Source organism: Dermacentor albipictus, chromosome 8 (assembly GCF_038994185.2).
Source record: "Dermacentor albipictus isolate Rhodes 1998 colony chromosome 8, USDA_Dalb.pri_finalv2, whole genome shotgun sequence".
In the NCBI taxonomy this organism is placed as follows: domain Eukaryota; kingdom Metazoa; phylum Arthropoda; class Arachnida; order Ixodida; family Ixodidae; genus Dermacentor; species Dermacentor albipictus.
The window spans coordinates 60,116,036-60,141,251 of NC_091828.1; the positions used below are offsets into that span (position 1 = coordinate 60,116,036).

General features: G+C 45.5%; 1 protein-coding gene and 3 non-coding genes across 5 annotated transcripts; 3 read left to right on the forward strand and 1 right to left on the reverse strand.

The window, feature by feature from the left end:
* Positions 1-809: 809 nt before the first annotated feature.
* Positions 810-882, forward strand: TRNAF-GAA (transfer RNA phenylalanine (anticodon GAA)). The gene has a single exon. It is a non-coding gene; the product is annotated as a tRNA-Phe (tRNA).
* Positions 883-2,755: 1,873 nt separating this feature from the next.
* On the reverse strand, positions 2,756-2,828 carry TRNAF-GAA (transfer RNA phenylalanine (anticodon GAA)). Its single transcript has one exon. It is a non-coding gene; the product is annotated as a tRNA-Phe (tRNA).
* Positions 2,829-3,089: 261 nt separating this feature from the next.
* On the forward strand, positions 3,090-3,162 carry TRNAF-GAA (transfer RNA phenylalanine (anticodon GAA)). Its single transcript has one exon. It is a non-coding gene; the product is annotated as a tRNA-Phe (tRNA).
* Positions 3,163-7,800: 4,638 nt separating this feature from the next.
* Positions 7,801-24,226, forward strand: LOC135915187 (juvenile hormone acid O-methyltransferase-like). 2 transcript variants are annotated; one of them, XM_065448221.2, is made up of 5 exons: positions 7,801-8,413; positions 15,145-15,354; positions 18,010-18,355; positions 19,145-19,304; positions 23,906-24,226. In XM_065448221.2, the coding sequence occupies exons 2-5, from the start codon at positions 15,146-15,148 to the stop codon at positions 24,109-24,111; spliced, it is 921 nt and encodes a 306-aa protein (XP_065304293.1). In that variant the 5' UTR covers positions 7,801-8,413; position 15,145; the 3' UTR covers positions 24,112-24,226. The 2 variants fall into 2 exon arrangements, with proteins under 2 accessions (XP_065304293.1, XP_070378951.1); XM_070522850.1 differs by lacking the exons at positions 18,010-18,355; positions 19,145-19,304; positions 23,906-24,226 and having other exon boundaries at positions 15,145-15,368.
* The last annotated feature ends 990 nt before the right edge of the window (positions 24,227-25,216 follow it).

The following is a 25,216-nucleotide window of genomic DNA, read 5'->3' on the forward strand; positions in this document are numbered from 1 at the left end:
CATACACGCAGACGCACCAACAAAGGAATGCAGGGTCGATCGAAGCAGATACACGATGGCACGCACGCAGAAACAAGCGCGGTCAGGCACGGTCGCGGACGCTGCGAAGGAACGAAGCAGAGTTGACGTCACAACACCGCGGTTTCCGGTCTCCGCTCCGCTCGCTCACTCAAAGGGGGGCGGAGCTACAGCGCAATTTCAACCGACGATTACGTCGCTCCTAATTGAAAAAAAAACCCAAATTTTACCGACATGGTTTATAAGGTTCCCGCATCCGTATATGAGCGTCTTATTGAATTCGACAGACTCTTCAGCTTCCCTTTAAAACATGGATGCATAACAGGGGTATTTTTGTCCCATGGTCCATTAACAGCTTTTTATGCAAGAAATATGAAACGATAGAGCCTTAATTTTCTACATTGCTGGGATCCCATCTTTTTCTGGGATGTCCTACAAAGGACTTTAAAGAAAGAGTTACCAATTAGATCCACATGGAATAAGATTCTTACCGGTAGAAACGGAGGCTTTTCCGTATGACGCTATAATGCTCCTGGGCCTCCACAGTTTGTGGAAAGCTAGAACGCAGTTCAACAATGCTGATGTCAATTCGCGAACTACACGTGATCACTTTATTGAATCTATAGTACGGTTCAGGGACGTCCATCGGGCACTTCCTGAACAACCAACATGGATTGAGATGCTAGATGAACTTGCAGCATTGAAAGAATTTTAATATGTCATGCAAGCGAAATCCTTGTTGACATGGTTTCTTTTTTGTGTATGTCAAAGCCGGCAATGAAGAAAAAAAAGCCGAAATAGCTCAGTTGGGAGAGCGTTAGACTGAAGATCTAAAGGTCCCTGGTTCGATCCCGGGTTTCGGCAGTTTCTTTTGATTTTTTTTGCTTACGCTGATTCTTTTACTTGTTATTTTGTGTTGCTTCCCAGACAACGTAACGGCATCCTCAGCAAGTCACCGGAATGTCGGCATTACGACCGTCGTACATCCTAACGTTCACCTGCACGAATCAAGGCTCAGGCCCATTTGTCCGTCCCAAGAAGATACTGAGAACAAACAAGTTATATAATTGCAGGGCCATTTTAGGATGATGTCAGGATGTGTTCCAAGGCACTACTCTTTGACACTGTTATTAGAGGGCAGTTAATGATTCACAAATTGGGTTTATATATGCATGACCCAGCTTTGACACTGGGACTCAACCATAGCATAGGACTCCGTTTTGCTTTTAGTGTGCTTTCATGTGCTCTGAAATATTAATAAAAAAATGTTCGCGTTCTTGTTTCTTACAAACATCAAAAATCCGTTCGGTATCACTACCTCAGGCACAGCAGCAATAGCACACACTTTTGAGGTCGGCTTTTGTTACTTCAAGAGAGCCTTTGGGTGAAAGTGAGACCACCACCACCACCACTACCACCACCACCACCAATAATAATAATAATAATAATAATAATAATAATAATAATAATAATAATAATAATAATAATAATAATAATAATAATAATAATAATAATAATAATAATAATAATCATGTATAAACAAAATACTCTAGAAAGAAACTATTTTTTTCAGCATGCCATTTGTATTTCGTCATTGGTCATTTTCAGTTTCGTCTGGGCAAGCATGAAGCTTGAACACATTTGGAGACAACGGAGAGAGATTAAGATTATCCTGCTGAGGTGGTTGCTCGGATAGATGCCAATGCAGGTACGCCTTGTGTTCAACAACGGATGTAGTGTTAAAAATTGATTGTGGGCATATGACACGTGCTGTATCGGATTCGATCCGAGAGTGTCAGTAGACGGCGCTTTAAGAACTGTCGCCTGTCACAAAGTGCACCGATTTGTCACAAGTCAATACCTACCCCTCACTATAATCACACGTAGGAAATAAGACATGATAACACTTCCGCCGCCTTTGCATATAGTCGTATATTCAAGTTATTTGGCAACAGTGGGCACAGCACTCAGTGCACATGTCCGCCTGATAGAGACTCGACATTATAACCATAAAAGGCACAGTTCAAGTAGAGATTAACTTCATTATCGTGTTCTTGTTTTGCTTTACACAATTACGCAAGAAAATATTTTATGCCCTTCCGTAAAAATTGCTTATCTGAATATTGCATACCCAATGTGGTGTAACCCTGGAAACGCTAGCTGTTCCGGAAGCTGGTACTAATTACCGCGGCTCATTTTGCTTTTCATATGCTGGATCACAGCTTTGGAGTAGATTACCGACAAATCTAACGTCGCGACAGTCATTTGTTAGTTGCAAAACTAACCTTCGCTCTTTCGTGCTTGCCTCACTCAATCAGTGAAAATGCAATTCATTTGTACTGTCGAAAACATTTTTGTCTGTTCTTTGAATTCACACGCTCTTATGCATGTATAAAAGCAAATAGCATAGGGACCCCCTTTACAACTGTTGCGAGAGTTACGGGTTCGGCCCACCTTTTTGTAATGTCTAATGTGCAATCCTTGTGTAACTCTTGAGGCACTTCTTTGTTCAAGCATGCATTACTAAACGTGAGAAATATGTACCTAGCTTTCGCGGTGATGGCAGCATGCTGGCCGCGGTCGTCCTTGCGCGTCAGTTAGTAGTGCGGTCGGGAAACAAAACTTGCGCCGTTGCCCCCGCTCGCTGTCATTCGAATTAAAGCTCGCAGTGGAAATATATTTCGTATTCACTCTCTTCTGTTAGTAAAAAACGCGAGTAATGAACTTTAAGAGAAACTGCCGAAACCCGGGATCGAACCAGGGACCTTTAGATCTTCAGTCTAACGCTCTCCCAACTGAGCTATTTCGGCGGATGTTTCGAGCGGCTATCTCTGCCGGCTAGCGCTACCGGCAGAGATAGCCGCTCGGACCCATTCGCTCCCCGGCCGGGAAATGGTGCCGTTTTGATAAGAAACGGCCGTTCTTCGGCTGCCAACACCCCCCCGGCAAACGTGACGCTATGTTGTGTCCATACCATAACCAGCGCTTCTCGCGTACTGATAGATGCGAATCGGTTCTTAACACGTGGACGTCTGTCACGGCAGTGACAATGTGGGTCCGCTGCAACATCCGCCGAAATAGGTCAGTTGGGAAAGCGTTAGACTGAAGATCTAAAGGTCCCTGGTTCGATCCCGGGTTTCGGCAGCTTCTTTTAATTTCTTTTTTGCTAACAGAAGAGAGTGAGTACGATATGTATTCCCACTGCGTGCTTTACTTCGATTGACAGCGAGCGGGGGCAACGACGCAAATTTTGTTTCCGGTGTGGCAACGCTCGCGCTGCCCAGCTTGCTTCCATTGGCTCCCCTGATGAAGGCCGATCCACACGACGGACCAAATTGCTCTTTTGGACCGCGGTCCGCGCATCACGTGATAGGACGTCACCAGTTCCTGCGTACCGCCGTTGGCCCGCGCAAGACCGCGGCCCTCGCGCTCCAACAAATCGCCGAGGCTTTTCCCGCTTTCGTTTTGGCGGCGGACCGCATGCAAACCGCAGCGATTTTGGCTTAGCCAACGAATGTTGTACGACAACAGAGTGTCGTCAGCCAAATCCAATCTAGTTTTCGGCTCAGCAAAAGCCAGTCAAGCCAGTAGTTTCATCTTTCATATCCGCCGTTCCGCCTACACGTGCGTGCAGCAGACATATTTTTTAAACACCGTGTCCTCTTGGAGTGACGAGGATGTTTTTTCATTTTGTATACCTCGTTGAGCAGTTCCCGGCTTTGTGGGGCTCGAGCCGGAATGATAACAATGATAACACTCTGGCCGAGAGTGTAGCTGGTTGGTCTGCTCTGTTGTCTGCTATGCGGTCCGCCGTGTGGATGTGCTCTGCGCCGGACCGGACCGCGCCGGGCCGTGACGTCGCATCACGTGACCGAGCGGCCCGCGGACTTGGTCCGTCGTGTGGATCGGCCTTGAACGGCGACCGCTGAAATACAGACGCAGATGTTTCGCTGGCGACACGCTTCCTGACACCGAGCAGCGACGATGACCTGCTTAATTCGAAAGCAGATACTTTTCGTTGAACCCTGCAGTGTCATGTGTTTTTGATAAAGTTCTCAAAGATTTCGAGTGCACTTGAGCATAAAAGCGATTATACCTGTATTTGCAAGCGCATGCGCACTCTAGGAGTCCGATCGCAGGATCTGACATGAAGTGAATTGTCGCGAAACGCATGGAAATTCCAGCTATACTACATATATTTACCGCCTACTTTTGTCCCACAGAACGCGCAGGGCTGACTTGAAGTTAAGTAAGACAGCGGCAATCGGCATTTTTCGAAGGGTGGAATTGGCCTGCTGCTCATCCCCTACTTGCACCAAGCTTCATTGCACCGCGGTTGCCCAACTGCAACAATAGTGTTCACGGTTTACGCATTTCACTGCGCACAATTAAAGCAGCGACAAGCTTCAAACAAAGTAGAAGTTCCGCTTTAGCGACACAATGTGTCGCAGTCTCGATCGCGAAGGGCGCTCCGTGCCACATTCGAATCGGGAGCCTCGGTGATACCCATGATGACGTCACGATCGTCTTCGCCAATCAGAGCCCGTTATCCACTCTACGGCGTCCCGCGCAGCAGCTGCTGCCCATTTTTTGGTCAATGAAAACAATTTACATTGTTTTATGGCCTGTGAAAAGGTGATTTTCGCATTCAGTGGGTGAATAACTCGCTGCAAGCTCACATTTTTTTTTAAAGGTGCTTCAGCTTCCCTATCCATATATCTTGTCGCTGTTCAGCCTCGATCGTTCGTTCGAAGCATGTCTGAAAGCACTAATGTCGCTGTGCGCAAGCACCTAGTCACACGGTGCTTTTTCATATCTCGCGCGCCTACTTTGGATCCCGAAATATTGCGAAATAATTACATTCATTATTTCTGAATTCATCTTTTCCATTAATGAAATTTCACGCGCGAGAGGCGCCTGGTAGAGTCTTCTTAATTTCTAAAATATGTGTCAGCAGCTCTTTGATACGGTACTTCATCATTATTACTTATAAAAAGCATGTTTCCCCTGCATAGTGTGCAAGCTCAACCAGCTTGCCTCGACCATGCACTAAATGACACAAAATTCCCGCTGGCCAACACCGTGCTTCCGAAGGACACAAACAGCGTGGGTGCGGCTATTCGATTTCTCTGGCATGTATCTAACGGTGATGTGCAACTGCCTTGCAAAAACATAACAAGCCCAGACAACACAAGGCATTCCGTGGATGTTCTGGAAGTATCTGAACGTTCTAGGTGTTGTGAATATTTGCTTTCATAAAAAAAGAAAGGCTAGGGGAACGGTGAAGTTCAAGAAGCTCTTGATGTTCCTGTATCGAACATGGGGCTCATAACCACTATGGGGCATGGACCATTGTTGTGTTCATAAGTACGACCTACGTCCTCTTCTCAGAGTCTCCAACTCTCCGAAGAAATTGAAATTAATAAAGCTGTTAATATATTAGTTGGCCATCCCTTAGGATGGATATGTTCCGCTAACATAGGCTCTACATCTACATCTACAAATATACGCTGTCGTCGTGACAGATGCCTCACCATACGAAGAAACATCTGGTATTGACATTTTCTCTACAGATGTTGAGTGGTCATTCTCAATTAGGTTTCCGGACTTCTTACCTGTAGTTATGGCTGAATTTCTAGCGGGGGTAACAGCCCTACGCATACTAAATGCGTCAATATGGGCAGTTGTCACAACTACGGATTCTATATCCTTATGCTCATTGCTCTTTGCTAATAGCGGTATTGTCCTTTTCTAGTGCCTGCTCGCGTAACCTTGATTAGCTTGGCTTGGGCACCTGGCCACATGGGCTTTGTTTATGAACGAAATGGCCGTCAGCCTATAGCGATAGCGGCTGTCAGTGTTCTATCTGTTCGATCATTAATTTCTGTGACGAATTACGTAATTAGTGCCATATTCAGGAGACATGTAATTATTTTCTTGAACCAAGCAATAGTTAATTTCTAAGGGTATCATTAGCTCCTATTCCCTTGGCACACAAGGTCTTTTCATACTAGATGAACTGACGTAATTTTTTACCCGATTACATTGTCGGATACCGGCCTTAAACACTTATCGTCACAGGGCTGGTCTGGCATTCTTCTTCTTGGCCCAACCTGGGGAGACTCAAGGATAATTGAGCCTTTTTTTAAAAGGAACTTTTAGCTGAGCCCATATCAGATTCCGCCTACTGGAATACGCGTTAACCGCAGAAGCACTTTCTTGAGATAACCCCTGGACCGATATTGTTGAAATTTGTCGCATTTGAGACGGAAAGTTAAGTTCTATTTCTATTCATTTCTATTCATTTCGGGCGTAAATCTTTCATAAATATTGCCCGAAATTGATAAGTTCGAAATGAATTGAAGCACGGATATTACAAATTCGTGGCTCTGCACAAAAAAGAAATATCGCAGTTTTGTAAACTGCATCCGTTAGAACATATAAAGTAGTCAAATATAGTTCAATAATATACTGCTAACGTGGATTTGTTACAAAGTTTACAAAAGTATTGTAAATGTCATATTGACAAATTATATATTTCACAGGAGTGTATAATATGTGAACTTTGTCCGCTTTAGATGCATTATTATATTTTGTTTTCAGAATTAAGATATTGTTTTTCATTGCTGGGCTAGAGAGGTGTTAACTTTATAGTTTTGTTTTAAATTTTGTAATTTACAACACGTTTCGTGAAAAAAAAATTGAGGGACGAAATGAAAAATCCGCTGACAATATAGTCACCAGATTTTAACTGTTTCTTCTAAAAGTAACAAACCTCAACAATATCAATGCAGTGGTTGCTGAGAAAAACGGATTTTTGCTTGCCCATGTATTTGGAGGGGAGGTCCTGAGATAATAAAGCTTTCTCTTAATCTGTCACCGTTTTTCGTTGTTAAGAAAGAACATTTTAGAAGCAAGGCTTGCACAAATTGGCATGCATTTTTCCATTCTGGAGGTTCTCCCTTCGGGAGTCTCCTCTCTCGGGCACTGTCATACGTATGCTTGCTCAACAATATAAAATTTATTAGTTGCTTCAAGCCGATTTGCTTGGTAAATTCTCCGTGCAGTGTATTTCGATAATTTCTTCCAGAAAATTTCTATTGTTATTAGTCGTAGGTTAAATTATTTCTCAATAAAATCAATCTTTGCCAATCCGCCACAATGGTTATGCGCCATCACTAAGCAAAATGAAACTAAACAAAATGATGAGCTGGGTCTGGAACCCGTAGGGCATTCTGCTCGACATACTTAGCCATTTGAGACACCGCTTTTACCATACGACATCTACACCTCCTATTCCCTTGGGGCCGAAATTTCTCCCGCAATAGAAAAATTGAAGTCCTGTTTACCAAATGGCGATGTCGAATACTTATGCTAAACTATTCCCTGTATCGATCTGATCTGGCGCCCTCCTGCATGTGCTCCTACTGTGGTTAGGACGAAACAATAGAACACTTCATGTCATGTGGCAAATTATTATCAATAAAGAGACCTTACATTACAAGGACAATTTCATGGGGTGGGATTAAATGTAAGGATTCCCGATATTCTACCTTTCGGAGCCTCTCCTCTGGAACATTACCATAGGGATACTGGAGCAGCTGTTGTGAGATATATTATTGAATCAGGATGATTTCCTTGGTAAATTCTCAAATTTTGTCGGAATTGATTCTTTTCAGCTATTCGAAATTTCTCTGTAGTGCTTCTCTTAAGACTCGTATAATCGGTTTTCATGAATAACCCGATTCTTGGCCAATCCCCCATAGCGGGTATGAGCCACTCTCGAAGCCAGGCAAGCAAGCAAGCGTCATGGCGACGCAGGCTCGAACTGCGCTTCCTAAGCTTCCCAGGCTTGCTTCCGGGACTCCGAGCGGCAGCAGTGCGCCGTACCCGTCCACTCCACGCAACTCGCCCTGCGAGGCCGCTCCGCCGCACGAGCAGGCCGCAGCTGATCCGGCGATCCCACGCCGTGGCGCCTCGTCCGCCGCCGTTCCGCCATCGAAGCCCACAATAGGAGCTCACGTAGAGGGCGGTGCTGGGCGCGTGGAGAGGGGCTCTACCGACTCCAGCGCGTTGCGCTTCGCCGTGGTCCTGCTGGCCACCGCGGTCCTCTTCTCGGCCGTGGTCAGCGTGGCCTTCGTGCTGCGTGCCAGCCGCGCAAGCCGCCGCGCCCTCTGGAAACGCATGGGCAACGCCACCGCGTCGACACCACAGCAGGCCGCGGCAAACGACACCTGCACCACCGTCACGGCGCCGGGGGCAGCCTCGGGATGGAAGCCTAGACCGTCTGGCCGCGCGTCGCACAGACCTGCACGCCGGCGTCACAGAACGATCCGAGGTGGCCGGCCCACCGGTGGGACGCCGGCTGCGCTGTACGTGGATGAGGTGCCGGACGGTGCGTTGTTGTTGGACGGGCAGTACGGAGCGTAGGCACGCCGCACGCTCCGGCAAGTGGCTGCCCCAGATGCAGTCTCGACTTCAAGCCTGAAGCAGCTGTGAAATTTCGAGCTTACTTTTCTCCGGGCGTTGATCGCTGATCTGCCGGAAGATCGAACAAAGGGGAAAAGAAATTTATACACGTGACACTTGCTATATAGGTGTACCTATGACTCATTCCGCAAGGGTGCGACCGCTCCCGAGTGGACTGTGTGCTGCGCATACGTGGACAGTTTACGAGTGATTTCATTTCTTACCAGAATAAACTAGAAACAATAGGCTGTGGTCATATGGATCAGCGCGACGTCGTTGATGGCTTACGACGTCGCGAAGTTAATTTCCGCAGGCAGCGTTGTTAAGGCTTCTGTAAGCTGCTCTCGAATCGGCAACTGCACTTTGCGAAGCAACAGTGTAAGTTGTGCAGTGCGGCAGCACACAGCGAAGCTGTTCAGTGCAAATTCCGGTCGCATAGACTTCCTCACGTGCCCGCTCACGAATTTAGAATGTGGGTGCAATCACCGGTGCGAGAGCGGAAACCTGGCGTAACCACCCCAAAGTTACTACCTGCCTCTTATTTTAACCTTAGACTTTGGCAGTGACTTCGCGGAGTCTACACTATACCACTGTTTCGTGTGCGTCATGCGCAACATTAGTGACACTGTACGATGATACCTCTGCGCCTAACGGAGTTAGCGAGTTTCAGAAATGGCGAGCAAGTCAATATCTACCTTGCACTGCAAAATGAGAGACTTCATCATTGCGCGCGAGGACATGCCGTTGCGCCGCCTGACGTCAGTGCTCGAATGACGTTAAAGTTGGATCAAATGTCGGCACGTCTGCTTCAGTGCTGTCACGTGCGTCGTTTTTCGTCCTACTGCAGCGGAATTTCAATTCGCTGTAGCAGTCTTACCTAACAGCACTTGTTCTTTGTTTTGACTCTAAGGCTTTGTACACTGTTTGAGGATATCCGATGTTTCTTGGTGCCAATTCGGGCCGCATCTCGCTCGGCGTACTATCGAATAAAAAAGATAGCTTGGTAGGAAATAACAGACAGAAACACTCGGCGCACTCTGTCCCCATCGCAGGTTGCTTTCAAGATAACGCTCGCACGGCCGGGCCACACGCAGCAGCCCCCGGAGTAGAGCCCCTCCCCCCTTCCCCCGATGCCTTGCGTACGACGGAAGACGGCGCGCTTCCTCCTTCTTTCATCCGTTGTGCGCGCGAGATTGAACCCATTGAACCGCCATCGTCAGCTCACGGTCGCAAGCTTTCACTCGCACATACAATATACGGCGCGCAGCGACGATCTTATCAGCCTTGGACTTTGTATGGAACATCACTGCAACGGCAGAAATGCGCCTATAGAGTGTCCACATAATTGGTACTGCAATAGACGAGTTTGAAGTAGCTGTAGACGGGGCGGGATGTGAGTCTCTCTGGCGCTACCACCCTCTGTCATGCTGCCGTAAAGTGCCTTACAAGACCACAGCGCAAATTTCGGACGCAATGGTGCCAGTTAACTGTCGTGCCCTGCGCCAATGGCGTGAAGTGCCCGAGCTCAGGACACAGGAGAGCTGGGTCGGAGGAGCAGGGAGAGGGGAGAGTCGCCGGCCGCGCGGGTGGGTCGTCCGAGCATGGAATAGCGCCCGAGTATGTTGAACAAGTCATAAGCACTCGAAACTAATTGGCCCTATGCAGTCCAGTAGCGTGAAAGAACAGAGAGGAAACCAAGGCGAGGGGCATATTCTAGATTGCTAAACGCTGCAAAAAAGAAAGTGCCAACAAAGTGTCGACCCTAAATAGGACAACGTCGACACTATTGCGCGTGAAAGTGGACACGAGTAAAATATGAAATAAGAGAATAACGAACATGACAAAGAGACATAAAGCGACGTAACAGAGGCATAATCAACAGTTCACCATCGACTCATTTGAACCACGTTGTACGTCGACCTTGTCCTGCTTAGCCTCGGCGCTTGGTTGACCCTTTCTTCACTTTTTTTTTCTTTCATGGTGGTGTGTTTGAAGGTATATATAGGTGCTTCAGCAGGTATGACCTAAGATTTTCCACTAGAAGCAGTGCAGACACGTACACTTGGCTAACTGGATAACGTGGCCAAATGAAAGCGGTTTTTTGTTGTTGTCTGGAACCGCTAATTAGCCATAACGTGTGGACATTCGAGCAGATCGTGGCTCACAGCTGACATGTACATAGTCTCGCTGCCTGTGAACAAGTACGCCGGTGGTTTAGGTGAGGCAGTGCCATAACGAACGTTCTTCGGTCAAAGGGAAACCGATGGGATTTGGCTTTAGTGTTTCCGATTTTAATTTCTCGATCGTACTTCTTACAGTCATGACGCGTAGACTGTGAATGTCAAGTGATCGAAAAACTGAAGAAAACAAGGACCCTCGGGGTACACCGGCTTGCAAATGATGTTGATGTTAAAGGGTTCGAAGGAAAAATTACCAGTCCAATATGGACACTCCAGTATGGCCGGCTGGAAGATCTGGCCTGACAAGATGGCTCTCACTTAGATGTGGCAGTCATACACTGTCCGTTTGCACAATTACTGGCCAATTTAGTGCCATTTATACGGCACGAATGAGCGCGTCATGATGCCCTGCTGAAATTTGTTCCTCACGTTGTCCTTGTTTATTATCAACTTTTTTTACACGTAAATACCCAAAACAAACGATAAAGCTCCGTTAAAAGTATAAGGCACCCTTCTTGACTGTATACATTTTTCCATTCTGACCAACATTTCTTGCTGCAGGAAAATGTGCGCTTGAGAAATAAGGACGTGCGAAAATTGGAAACTACAAATACGAATCGAATTGTTTCTGCTATACGACTGGCGTTCGATTCGGGAATTCCTTAATCGGACTTGACGAACATTCGTTTCTATCGAATATATATATAAGGTCTGAAAACGGTTCTTGAGAGTCTCGAGGGAGATACAGCGATGGATGTTGGGACTGTGCTAAACCGTTCTTCTGCAGGGTAGCTGCAATTCTTGCGCTGAGGTATGATTTTTTGAGCGACCGCACGGGGCATAAAACTTGTGCTTCATAATTTCCTGTGGTTCAATAAGTACGGCTCGCTTTCTGGCAGCTCATACATGCATTTGTTTCCATTTTACATGTGGCCAGTATCACTATGTTTAGGCCTCCTTAAGTCAACGTGTGGTGCTGTTGTATTGAAGTCTGAGGTTTTACTTGCCAAAACCACGATTTGATTACGAGGAACACCTTAGTGGGGGACTAAGGATTAACTTTGACCACCAGGGGACCTTTAACGTGCCCCAAATGCGTGGGACATGAGCGTCTTTGAGTTTCGCCGCCATCGAAATGCCGCCGCCGCGGTCGGCATTTGATCCCGCGACCTCGTGCTTAGCAGCGCAACACCGTAGGCGCTAAGCCACCGCGGCCGGTGTGTGGTGCTGCAAAATGACCCTTTTCTCCTTAAGTGGACACAGTGCTCGGCGTGCATCTGGTGATGTTGTTTTGACACTGTCTTTGCCATAATGCAGCAGATAGTCGAAAGCGCTTGTTTCTAACTTACGAGCTCCTCAGTTGTCCGGATGTCCAATTGTGAATGGCATTGCATGTACTTGTCATTGCATAGAATTTTAAATTCATTTTTAGCTAACCCAATACGCGCAAACTTCATATTTTTTTGTTACTTTCGGAACGGGCGATTGTACAATATTATTGGGTGGTTGTATTTGTCGAATATTTATGCTCGATTTGATTATGAAATTCCGCTGCTCAAACACTTGTACTGCGGATGCTTTCGCTTGCGTTTTTCAGATAGCATCACATGTGCGCTTTGTTCTAAAACGCCGTAGCGTAGTCACCGAGTAACAGCAGAGACGCTATGACGTTGTGACCTGATTTTATTTTTTCAACTGGCCAATGTATAAAACGCCTTTCCGGTCCTGTCTGCTCGCAGCTGCGTTTATGAGACCGGATTTTTTGTCACGGTGTATCCGCTGGCACTAAAGCTCTCTGCTCCGTTCATGTACGTAAACCGCCGGTGTCCTATTCTGATATGGTGAGTAGAATGAAAGCACAAGTTGGATATTTTTTTTTTTTCAGAAGATACGCGATTGGTGAAGAACGTTTCAAGAATATAGCCTGCCAGACGGGTGAATTCAAACTTCGATATTTTTCACTCGAAGTATATTCGCACTTCCATAATTTTTCCCCATTTAGGAACGTGACCAAAGTGACGGAGGTCTAATAAGGTTACGGGACTGAGAGGTGACTTCTAAACGTCACAGCCACATTCATTTTGAAACATGGGAATGGTTTTTAAAGAAATAGCATCTTAGTAAGCGTTGTAGTCAGATTCACGTCGCGGGTCTACACCACGACGAGATCAACGTGAATCGGATGGACAAATTTAGATGAACTTGATGGCGGGAGATAGTCAGCCGGGAGCACACTGTGGTTTCCCACCCGATTAAGCTTACAAATTTTAAGATGTTTGTCTAACGTTAAGTCTCCGGCATCGAAGCACTTTCTGAAATGTCAGCCTCAAAATCGGGGTGTGGGAGTTTGCAAGCCAATGTTGTGCTGCCAGAAAGCACACCATAATAATGTGACAGCGGGAAGATCTAAAGAGAATTTTTGATAAGCAAGACCAAATGTCATACCAAGCTCCACGTCACTGTCACTCACATCACTAACAACCAGAATGATGGTTGATGCAAAGATGATCTTTAAAATTTGTATAATCTAACTAATGTACATGTATTGTAGCGATAGACTGCGCAGAAGAAACGCCATTGTCTGCTACGTTAGCGGTCACCAGCCGCGAACATGTACTAGCGATATTTTCATGCTACTAAAGGCCAGTTTTGGTGCCGCCGAGGTTTAAGCCAATAAATATAAATGTGCGGCGCTTGAGTTGAAAGCAGGGAGCGCAGAAATATGCCGTATAGTTTTTGAACATTAGCGTACGATTGTGAAAATTTGCACTTCATGAAATCAACGCGGTTTATTCAGTCCCGCGTGTCGAGCTAGAACGTCACGCAGAGGCTAGGCAAGACCATCCACTTTGTTTTGCTTGCCAGCTCTTCCTAAGTCTTGGCCAATCGGGACGCTGCCAGTGCTGTTACTCCTGTAATTTTCATCCTCAGAGGGTGCAATCGTGTACGTGCCTTACGACCATGGATGCATGTCGAGCTTTATGCTTGTAAGAACAAACTTTGTAGATGGTTTGGGAGCATAACTGTGGTGCACAACTAAACTAAACTGGTGCATAACTAAAACGTGAGCATAACTGTGGTGCACAAACATGATATAAATGACGTGTTGCGTAAATGCTCACAAGTAGGGACAGCTGGGTGAATTGGTGTGGCAACATAATTAGAAAAAAGAAACAGCGCCGGAGAGGCAGACAGCGAATAGAAACAATGGCAGAGTGCGCTCACTCTGAATTACAGTTTATTCAAGAAACACCACCGGGGTTGCTTAGTGGCTATGGTGTTGGGCTGCTAAGCACGAGGTCGCGGGAATCGAATCCTGGCCACGGCGGCCGCATTTCAATGGGGGCGAAATGCGAGAACACCGGTGTACTTAGATTTAGGTGCACGTTAAAGAACCCCAGGAGGTATAAATTTCCGGAGTCCCTTACTATGGCGTGCCTCATAATCAGGAACTGGTTCTGGCACGTAAAACCCCATAATTTAATTTTAATTTATTCACGAAACACGGAATATAAACCTTTCAAGAACGCCATCTGGCGGACAGATAACATAAACGACATATGAAAACAAAAAGTAGAAAACAGGAAAAGAAAAGGCATGAGCAGGGGCAATAAATGTTCGAACTCGCTAAGAGTTTTCAACAATAATGGCGTGGCGTTAGTGGTGGCTTCAAGGCGTCACACCGCTTTGAACTACTTCAACGCGTCGTCTCATACTGAATATAATTTGAGCTTTTCAAGCCAAGCTCGTATTGGCCCCAAAAAAAAAACCCAACCCAGTTGCTCCCAGAGCAGAGCCGCTGCGTGAAAGGGCGGTTTGATGGGTTGAGAGGTGCGCAGGCGCCGGAGCGTGAGTCGTTAGCAAGGATTCCAGCTGCCTAGGCGCGCGATCACGCCACGCTCACAACCAATCAGAGCTGTTTCGCTTCCGCCGGGAAGGAAAAGGGCAGGAAAGGGTCTCACGCGCGCTGCGCCGGCTTCGTTTCTGTTCAGTTCAGTCTCGGAAAACGGACAGGACGGCCACGCGTTGTGCGTTCTCCCGAGGAACAAGCAACCTTCGACGAGCGGCGGTAACAGCTCGGCCGTGAAAGGGCTCGCCGTCGGCGCGCGGATCCAGCCTTAGAGCTGCCCGAGCCCAGGCAATCCGACAGCAATGAAAAGAACCTCCCGCGCTGAGGAAGCTGGAGGCCGAAGCAATCCGGCACCGTTATCTGTGGGTTACTTAACCGTGGTGAAGGCCAGGCGCACGCAGGACAAGCTTCGTTCACCTCCATTTTCCGGTAGGGGAAGGTTTGGTCTTTTTTTTCATTTAATTTGAGCAAGAAAAATCAACTAAGCCTTCCCGAACTCCGTTTTTTTCTCTAGTAGTCACATGTCTGCTTGCTCATACTAAAATGTCGAGTCGTGTATCACTAGTGCTTGGTAGTGATGGCCAAGAAAAACCTAATTGTGATTGCGTTCGAATTTATCATCCGCAGAATGGCCGGTTTTCAAGAGCACAGTTTGCAAGCAGTACCAGTTCTACCACATGAACAGGAGCGAGTGGATTTCTATGACGTGAACTCTCAGGGCCACTTCGGAGTCGTGGCCGGACTTCTAGGCACGTTTCATAAAGCTTTCCGGCCCTGTGAAGATGAAGACCAGCAGTTCCTAGACATCGGATGCGGTCCAGGACGTCTCACAGCTGAGTATGTGCAACCAGTCTACAGCTGTACACACCTGCGTAGGTAGCATAACAGAAATGAAAAATATCTTCAGAAGTTCTACATTGTAACATCATTAAAGCAGCATTACTCGACAAAAAAGAAAATGTATTGTTAATTACCTCTATAAATGCTGCATCGTGCAACTGTCATACCTGCAATTGTTAATATATCCGCGATCTTTGTGCGTTGCAACGCTAGTGTTAAAGAAACTATTTTTAAAATTTTCGATGTGCTTACGTGGCCAATCCTGCATTTTCTTCTAGAAGGCTAAACGTCGTGATGTAGGCCTCCGTGGATGAACGTCACGCTCTACGCACTTTTGAATTCCGTACCTTTTTAAGGCGAAAGCCTTAGATCTCTATATTTCAAGATCGCGTTGCAAGGTACAGAAAATACCACGTGACCTGAGGAAGGCCACAATCGAACCAAAACATGTCCAACCGTGTATAAGAGGTGATTACTGATTAGCAAAGTTAATTATTGATTCATTAGTGATAGGATTAAAGTGGATAAGGAAGGATTGGGGTAAATTAAGGTTGATTAGGGTGGATTAAGTTAGAGTAAGGTGCTTGAATGAGGATAAAGGTGGATTAAAGTGGATTAGGACAGATTAGGATGGATTAGCAGGGATTAAGGTTGATGAAGATGGATTGGTTAATGTGGATTAAGGTGAATTACAGTAGGTTTTACAAGGCTTTCGCCTTCGCGTTTCTTAGGCGATGGCTAAGGATACCTGGGATTTTTTTTCTCGCTATATGACTGCAATGCCGCTTGCGGTAGAGGCGCAATCTTCCTTTCTAATTTCTTGCGATTCAAGCGTAAAGGTCACCGTGCTTGGCCTTTACTACATGAAGCGGTAATGACGAACGGCTTCTTAAGTTCGTTGAGCTCACATCATCGGCGCTCTCATTCATTTTTGGCCCTGCATGTCTGGAAATTTCCCCAACGCAAACTTCTTCAAGTGCAATGTTGGAATACACTATAGTATACAGCGCGGTATCACCTGGTTGATTTCCGTGGAATATGAAGCGCAAGAAAATAAAGTTTGGCTTGGAACATTCCATATGAATTCACTCTTTTCCGACTGCTATTTCTTTCAACTGCTTTTTTTTGTGCTAAGTTTGGCACTGTGGTTTTTTGCATTTGCACAGCTCCCAATTCAGTTTATGTGTGAGTGTGCATGCGTGTGTACGTGCGTGTGTGTATGTGTGCGCATGTATATATACGTAGGTATGAACGGCAGATGTGCTTGCTGAACATAAACGCGAGAGAATGAGAAAGAGACACCGATATGGAATCACACGTTGTTTAAGCACAGTTTTGTTTTCCCGCAAAATTACATGCGTTTGAGCGAAACATTAAAAGAGGGTTTCATTGTGGGCCTTCATTGGAGTTCTGCGAATTGTGCGGGCCATTAAACATTCAGCACAATTTCTTGAAATTCAGTGGTACGCGGATGCCCTGGACCAATTGAACCGGACATCTCCGGAAGGGAATATCATTGAATATAGTTTCGGCTAATATGCTCGATGTGATATATCACGAAAAATTTACGGGGCTGCAGGACTTCGGTGCTTTGGATTATGTGTGACCTCGCATCATAAACCCCCTCAGCAGTAGCTCGGCAAAACTAGAACAGCAAGGAAAAACGTTGTAATAGTTTACGTAAATCACTTGAGTAAATGTTTCTCTATATTGAAGAAGCGACATGTAGCTTCAGACAAAACTTTTCATCATTCCATTCGCTGTTTTTATGCTCAGATGGAGCAGAACTTGAAGCCATGGAAAGAAATTGACACGCAGAGAGTTTTACAAAGAAGCTATTTGAACGTGTTGCGCTCTGTCATTGAGCAACAGCAAAATATGTGCACTCAATGCCCCCTCCCCCTATGAATTAAATGCTGATTAAAATGTGGGTGCTTTTGCGTTATAGACAATGCGATACAACCAGTTTGGTAGGAAAGACCACACTTTGCGCTTGTTTAATGCTTCAATTATGTTTTAAAAGAATAACATTCTGCCTCACTTTGGACTTCGTAACTGCGTGTATAGGGCGGTGGTATGTTTATATCACTAAAATGAATTATGAATGACATAAAAGCGTAAATAGGAAACCAATGTAGACGCTACATTATTCGTGACTGAGAAGGTCATTGTATGGCACACATAACCGGTGGTCATTTATGAAAATACCTTCGCGGGTGCTATACAGCAATATAGACTGAAAAACGTTATAAAATATGCAGAAATAAAAAGAGCTTGGCTAACGGTGGGCATGAGCCATTCGAGATCACAGTAGCCTAAGAGCCTTAATACACTGTAGGCCTTAGTCCTTCAGTGGACAGAAACACTCTGGTATTGTGATTTCTTCTTACTGATATTGCAACTGTGTCTTACAATGAGTGTCTTCGCTTACATTTTGAGTGGATAATTGCTTCGAAAAATGATAGCTGACCTGTACACTCATTGTGGTTCTCATTCACCTCATGTATCACAATAACGCGTACTTAATGCACAAAACGCTTCGGAAAAAAGAGAGGAGCATAGAACTGATACCACAGACGAAAAGGTAGGGAAATTTCATAGAAGTTGTGCCAAGCTAAGACACGCACTCATTTCGTTGTTCGTCTCCCGTAGATGCCTGTTCCCACGCTGTCCAGCGTGCCGGAGGCTCGTGGCCGTAGACAAATCCACAGCCATGCTGAAGTTCGCGGCTGAAAATTACCCTCACCCGAAGATCGATTACCTTGCACTCGACATCGCGCAAGAAGTGGATGAGTTTGTGCGTGAGCAGGGCCAGTTCCAGCGGGTGTACTCCTTCCTTACGCTACACTGGGTCCGAGACCAGCCCAGGGCCATGCAGAACATCGAGAGGCTGATGGCTCCCGGAGGAGAGTGCATCTTACTCTTCAAGCGTAGTGTGCACTTTTTTGACCTCTTTGAAGCGATGATAAATACGCAACAGTGGTCGAAGTACAGGGAGGTAATGTACTTCAAAACCTACTCAATACGCCGTAGTCCCTTGATTTTCGGGCAGTGCTAGGATAAGGACAGCACAGAAGAAATTGCATGTACTAATTGGTCGAAACTTGGAACATTTACAGACTAAAATTAACGAAGCAGAATCATACGAAGAGCTCGCTCGTGCTCTGGAGGCAAGTAAATAGTTTCCGTTGTCACGGTACTACAATGCGGAGATGTCCCAGCTGCTCTTGTCCGTTTTCATTGCTTCACGTGCGGGTGCATATTTAGCACTTTGTGCCCCAGAAGTACATAAAATTTGTTCTCAGGGCTTAAGAATGGCGCACTTTGTAACGTACACACGACGAGTAGGTTAATTACGCACACAATCGGTAGAATTACACCAAGAAAACATGTACATGCGCTGATGTGGAAATGACTAGCCATTTCGGAAGATATATATATATATATATATATATATATATATATATATATATATATATATATATAGAGAGAGAGAGAGAGAGAGAGAGAGAGAGAGAGAGAGAGAAACGTTATTTGACAGGAATAGATTGTAAGGAGGGGTGGTCGGAGCCCCTCAGTCCAAGGCCCCACTGGCCTTTGCCGTCAGAAAACAAAATATCGGTACACTCATTGCCGACGCGATCGAGAAGAACGAATGTTGGTGGTGCTGAAATATCTATAACGTTGAGTGGCTTTGTCGTAATTAGCCGTAACATTTTTTCTAAACCACTGCACATCGTGTATGCAGGTTGGGATTATTTATTTGTCCTTTTTTTGTGCTGAACAGGTTCTTGAAAGTATGATGCCGGCAAGCAGAATGATCAATGACGTCCTCTCTCTGAGGGCATATGCAAGAAACATTGTTGAGTCTACAAGCCTCACGACATTGTCTTGCGAAGTTCTCGTCTCTCCCGAGGAACTACGCTGGACGAGAGGACAAATGACCGGTGAAAAGTTCAAACTCCTTCCTGTCAGATGTACAGTTAACGACTGCGGTGCCTCAGTGATGACGGCATTCCTTTGCATAGCAGAAGGTCACGGGTTGAAATTCTAGCCACGGCGGCCGCATTTTGATCGAGTAGCATAAAAAAATGAGGTAGTCTTTTCCGAAGGGCGAAGCCTTAACATATACATAGCAAGATCAAGAGTAGCGCTTGAACTCGTTGTACGGTATTCTAACTATACGGGAACGAGACATCTTGTCGCAATGCTGCATGCAAGGCAACTTCTGCTTGGCAGAAGACAGAGCGCCAAGGCAGTCTCAACACGATGTGGTGACGAAGGGAGCACCAGAAGTGTGACCACCAGCAACGGTCGCGCTTCGGTGGTGCAGAGATGAGACCGAGGGGAAACCGCCGGCGGTTGTCGGCATCCAGTGCAATATTAGAGAACACCGGCTTGACATTTACTGCCCGTTCGGCTCAGACTAGTGTATACATAGAGTATAGCTTCGTAGGAATGCTAGTGCGCTTATAGTATAGAGCGTGCGGGCGTGCAAGAGGCACAATACAGCGGCCCTGGCCGCCCTCGCTCCACCACGGAGGCGAGTGAGCGTAGCGTTGGCTGCCCGTCGACTTCACTTTGTCTTTTTCACAGTGAAACGCGTTCCACGTCTCTGGAAATGTTGTAATCCCCCATGCGCGAGCCGTGCATGTGCTGTCGAATGGGACAGCACGACAGCGGCGGTGGCGAAAACCAACGACATTTTTGAGTTTCAAACCTGCGTTTCATTGATATAGCAGTAAAAAACGATTGTGTACACAGCACACTACGTCTCACATAGCCATTGTGCTGCTTTGGGTTAATAAAAGCCCATGAAATAAAGAATATACAAAGAAGCAACAAACAAGTATTAAACTGTTTAGTCATTTCTTATGCGTCATGAACACCATGTCAGCAAGAGGCGCACTGATGCGTTAGGCAGGCTAAAGTTGTTGTTAGTTAAGGTAATAGCTCGTACATATTTATTGCGATAAGCGTTCTTTGCCTACTTCAGCCATGTAGAATCTATCTATCTATCTATCTATCTATCTATCTATCTATCTATCTATCTATCTATCTATCTATCTATCTATCTATCTATCTATCTATCTATCTATCTATCTATCTATCTATCTATCTATCTATCTATCTATCTATCTATCTATCTATCTATCTATCTATCTATCTATCTATCTATCTATCTATCTATCTATCTATCTATCTATCTATCTATCTATCTATCTATCTATCTATCTATCTATCTATCTATCTATCTATCTATCTATCTATCTATCTATCTATCTATCTATCTATCTATCTATCTATCTATCTATCTATCTATCTATCTATCTATCTATCTATCTATCTATCTATCTATACAGTAAAAGCTCGTTAATTCGAACCGCAAGGGGAAGCTGCTTCAGTTCGAATTAACGAAAGTTCAAACTAACGAAAGTGAAGGAGGGCAACAGTACACTGCGATTTGGAAGCAGTAGGGCATGTCAGAAATTGGGCGAGTCAGAAAGTGATGGCGTGTGCCGCGGGCACACGCCATCTTCAAGTCGAAGCTCTGGGTCCGACTGTGCCACATCACCGATGTCCACCGAAACGAACGTTAGCCGAGGTTTAACACCATCCCAATGAATCGCGACGGCCGATACCTCCTAAGCTGAAAACAGAGGTGCACAACCGATGAAGACTGCCGAGACAAAGACGCTGAACATGTGAAGGTGGCGAAGGCCCTGATTCGTTGGTTCTTGATTGCAAGCGCAGCTGCGACGTACTTGATTCGCTGTGTTTTGGAGCTTGCCGTGCCATCTCCGCACTACATTAGCAGCTGTACAAGATTTGCAAAGCCTCTGAGATTCGCAACGGGCAAGAAGTCTCCGAGGTTAGGTAGAACGGAGAGGCGGCAGCCGCCGCTGCCTTCTGGCTGACCCCGCGTCGGTTAGATTTCTTTCCGATTTTGCCTTCTCTCGCCGTTCTCTCCGTTTCGGAGGCAATATAGCCTTGTGTGTAGGCAGTAGGCACGTTTCTCTGGCCGTGTGCCAGGCGAGCGTAGTTCGAATTATCCGTGAGGGAACCTTCTCGCGTTCGAATTAACGGACTTTTTTATACATAGACTTCTATGGAGCTTGGCCGGACGAAATCGTACAGTTCGAATTATCCATAAATTCGAATTATTGAAGTTCGAATTAACGAGCTTGCACTGTATATATATATATATATATATATATATATATATATAGAGAGAGAGAGAGAGAGAGAGAGCAAAGGGAAGACGAGTACCTCCACCAAATGCAAAGGGATGTTCATGCAAAGGGACGTTCTTTATTAAATAGAGTGTGAAGGACACCTCACAGAAGACCAGAAAAGCGGGGCAGTCTGAGCTGAACATCCATTGACCGCGCACCACAAGTTCGTCGTCTCTCTCTTCCGCACTTGACCATGCTGATGCAGATAATATAGGCAGTACAATACATACATATATATATATTCTTTCACGGCAACCTAGGAGCCAAAGGTTTCTATCTGCTTGGGCCAATAGATATGAGCTTGTGGTCGTGATGCCGTCGTGGTCCTTGCATCTTCGCACTGCGGCTCGGTCATTCGACTCTGGTCATCCCGTCGTCATCACGCCATCGTCGTCGTACAGTCTTCATGGATTAGTTGCCACACCACCGTCGTGATGCCGTCGCGGTCCTTCGATCGTCGCCAGTCCAGCGTCGTGATCTGACTCTCGTCATGCTGCCGTCGTCACGCCTTCTGTTCCGACCGAGCGGTTAATAGCTTGGGACGCTGCGTATGTTTCCGAGGCCGTGATGCCATCGTGGGCGTTACATCGTTTTCTTTCCGTTTTCGCCATGACTGCGACACGCGACTCTCACTCCGTCTTTGCCGTCACGCCGCCGTCATGAATGGCTATGAGTTCGTTACGGACGTTCACATACATGCATTCTCACTTATTTAAATAAGCAGTAGTACGCCTTTCTATTGCGACAACAGTTATAAGGACGCTCGAGTTGCACAAACGTTGTCGGCGCGGCCACCGCCGTTGTAGACGTTCCGGCGCAACAGCGGCGTGGTACTCGCGCGGAGGATCACACGACCTTCAGAGACACGGAGTGCGTGTGTCTTCGAAAAACCACAAAGCAAAGGGAACGCAGCTCTATGCTACGCTTAATCGCCTATTGCACCATCGCTCAATATCGATGATACCATCGCGGCGCGACCCTTCCAACGTAACTGGCAATGGTCTACATGGAACCTGCTATGCGAGACGCCTGGTGGCTGCTATGGTGCAGTACCAAGGAGAAGTTGCCTTGCGGTACGAATCGCGCCAACATATCACAGCGGCCTGTAGTTAGAACTCCGTTTGTGCAGTCTAAGCGCAACGTTAAACCTGGTTATCGTTCTGAATGCCGAATTATTTGCCCTGCAAGTAAGAGCTTCATTTCCCATTCCTGCCAAAACTCGCACAACAATGAAAGCTGTTGCACTGAAACATAGCGAAGAAGAAGCCACCGCATCCTGTCAACATGAAAAGGTGATTTAACTGCGAGTAATCTTATTTTGAAGCTCTTGCCAGGTTGTAGTCATAATTTCTAAACATTGTGTAGAAGACGTTACAACACCCTCCCAACGTAATGAATATGACAGCTGCCAGTAACGACAATTTTTCAGCTCTCTTATTTGTTCATTTATTTATTTAGTTACCTCATAGGCTCCCGAATGAGTATTGCGTGAGGGGAAGATACAGGGAATTAGCAAAAAAAAAAAGAAGTAGGAAGAAATTATACATTGTTATAGAGTAAACATGAAAGAACAAATGTCTAACAATAAAAATAATGCGATAAATAAAACAGAATGAGTGTGTGAAGTAGCAAACAAGGAGTACCAAGAAATTATACAAATGGTAACTGGTGAAGAGTAAAAAACAAGTCTCTAACAATGTTAACGCATTACAAAACAAACAAACAAAGAAACACTATACAACTTTGCTAAAATTATTTACTTAGTTGTGCAGTAAGGTTTACTTGTGATGAATTATGGAAATAATATGCATAAGCGTACTTTGAAGAATAGGTTGCCAGGTTGTAGCCATAATTCCTAAAGCTATAATGAGGAAGAGGCTTCCACGTTACAAGTGTTCGCGTTTTTTTAGCTCTTGCCTAGGTGTAGTCGTGATTTCAAGAGGCTACAACACCCCACCAACACAAAAGGGGGTCAATTGAATGCAACCACATTTTAGTAGCTCTTTCCAGGTCGTAGTCATAACTTCTGAAAGTATAGTGAAGGAAAAAGATACAACACGCTGCCAATATGAAAAGGTGTTTTAGCTGCAGCAACGGGATTGAAGCAGCTCTTGCCAGGTTGTAGTTGTAATTTCTGAATTCTGTAATGTACACCTAATTCATTTTGGCACCTTACTTTCTTAGTGACATTAAAACGATCCTTCAAATCAAGACACCTCTATTTTTGTTTAGCAAACATGTTTTTATATCTAGGTATTTACTGTTTCTTTTTCAAAAATCATGCGATGAAACGCATCCTTTTTGCTTTTCAGAATCGCTCCTTGCATTCAACCCAGTTTACCCACTGCTGGTTAAAGAAGAGAAGGAAGAGCTCCAAAACTTCATTAGAGGATTTGTCAACACCTTCTCCATTGACTTTTTCAACAGAGACCCGGCTAATCGCATGTATGTTTTTATCCATGCTTGTAAGCAATTCAGCGAGGGAGATACAACAAACTGCTCAACTGGTTCCTCATAGCTCTTCAAGACCTAAGCGCATTTAACATCAGCTAAGTGAATAAACTTGCATGATTGATGTATGCTTTTTTCGCTTGGCATAGTTCAGTACCACTGGAAGGGGTGCGCGATGTGTTTACATGGAATACCTGGTAGCAGTAGAATACAAAATTGTTCTATATGCAGTCTCGTCTAAGCACCAGGCATAGATCAGATGACACTGCGGCTGTACGTTTTCGCATCCTCAATGTGTTGGAGACGTCTGCTGCTGGGACTGCGATAGGAATGAGGCGTTATTCTTAACAGCAACATGCAGGCCCCCATTTCATGGCTTGCTCGAATTTGATGAGGGACGACTTTCTTATCTATGACATTGTTGGATGGCATGGCATTCACGGGTATATTGCTATATGGTAGAACATGGAGCGTGTAAGGTAGCATAGAATAATTGTAAATGCTGATGCACCATGGTACAACCGCCACATAAAACGTTTGTCGAATAAGAAAAAAAAACGCACATACCGCTCAGCAGTACGGTCCCCAGATGACGGCCGCTGGGCAGCCTACGAACAAGCTTCCGCCGTGTACATAGCAGGCATAAAGAATGCTAAAGATGCTTTTCTGAATGACACGTTACCGTCAATGCTCACATCCGATCCCAAAAAGTTCTGGCGCGTGTTTCATCCTAAAAGTGATAGCGCAAGCAGTCTTGTTGATTCTGCAGGGAATACTATACCTGATGCGCAATGTGCCCATGTGTTAAATGAAGTCTTTGTAAGCAACTTCTCCGCAACAACACAAACAATGCTTCCTCATGTTAAGCCTTTAGGATTTATAGTAATGTCTCCCATTATAATTGACTACAATGGCGTGGTCAAAGCTATAAAAAATTTAAAAGCATCCTCCTCACCTGGCTACGATTCCTGTAATCCTAGGTTTCTTATAAATACAGTCTGTTACTCATCAATTATATTAAAAAAAATTTTCAACAGTCTCTAGAGAACAGTTCCCTCCCCACTGACTGGAAGATCGGGAGGGTGGTCCGCTTCACAAGTCTGTCAATAAACGCTCGCCTCTAAATTATCGCCCCATTTCGCTAACTAGCATTCCACGTAACGTTTTCGAGC

Excerpts from the sequence above, each read along its gene's own strand:
- LOC135915187 (XM_065448221.2), top strand. The coding sequence starts at position 15,146 with ATGGCCGGTTTTCAAGAGCACAGTTTGCAAGCAGTACCAGTTCTACCA. Across the intron at positions 18,356-19,144 it reads AGTGGTCGAAGTACAGGGAG|GTTCTTGAAAGTATGATGCC; the intron begins GTAATGTACTTC and ends TGTGCTGAACAG. Across the intron at positions 19,305-23,905 it reads GACGAGAGGACAAATGACCG|AATCGCTCCTTGCATTCAAC; the intron begins GTGAAAAGTTCA and ends TTTGCTTTTCAG.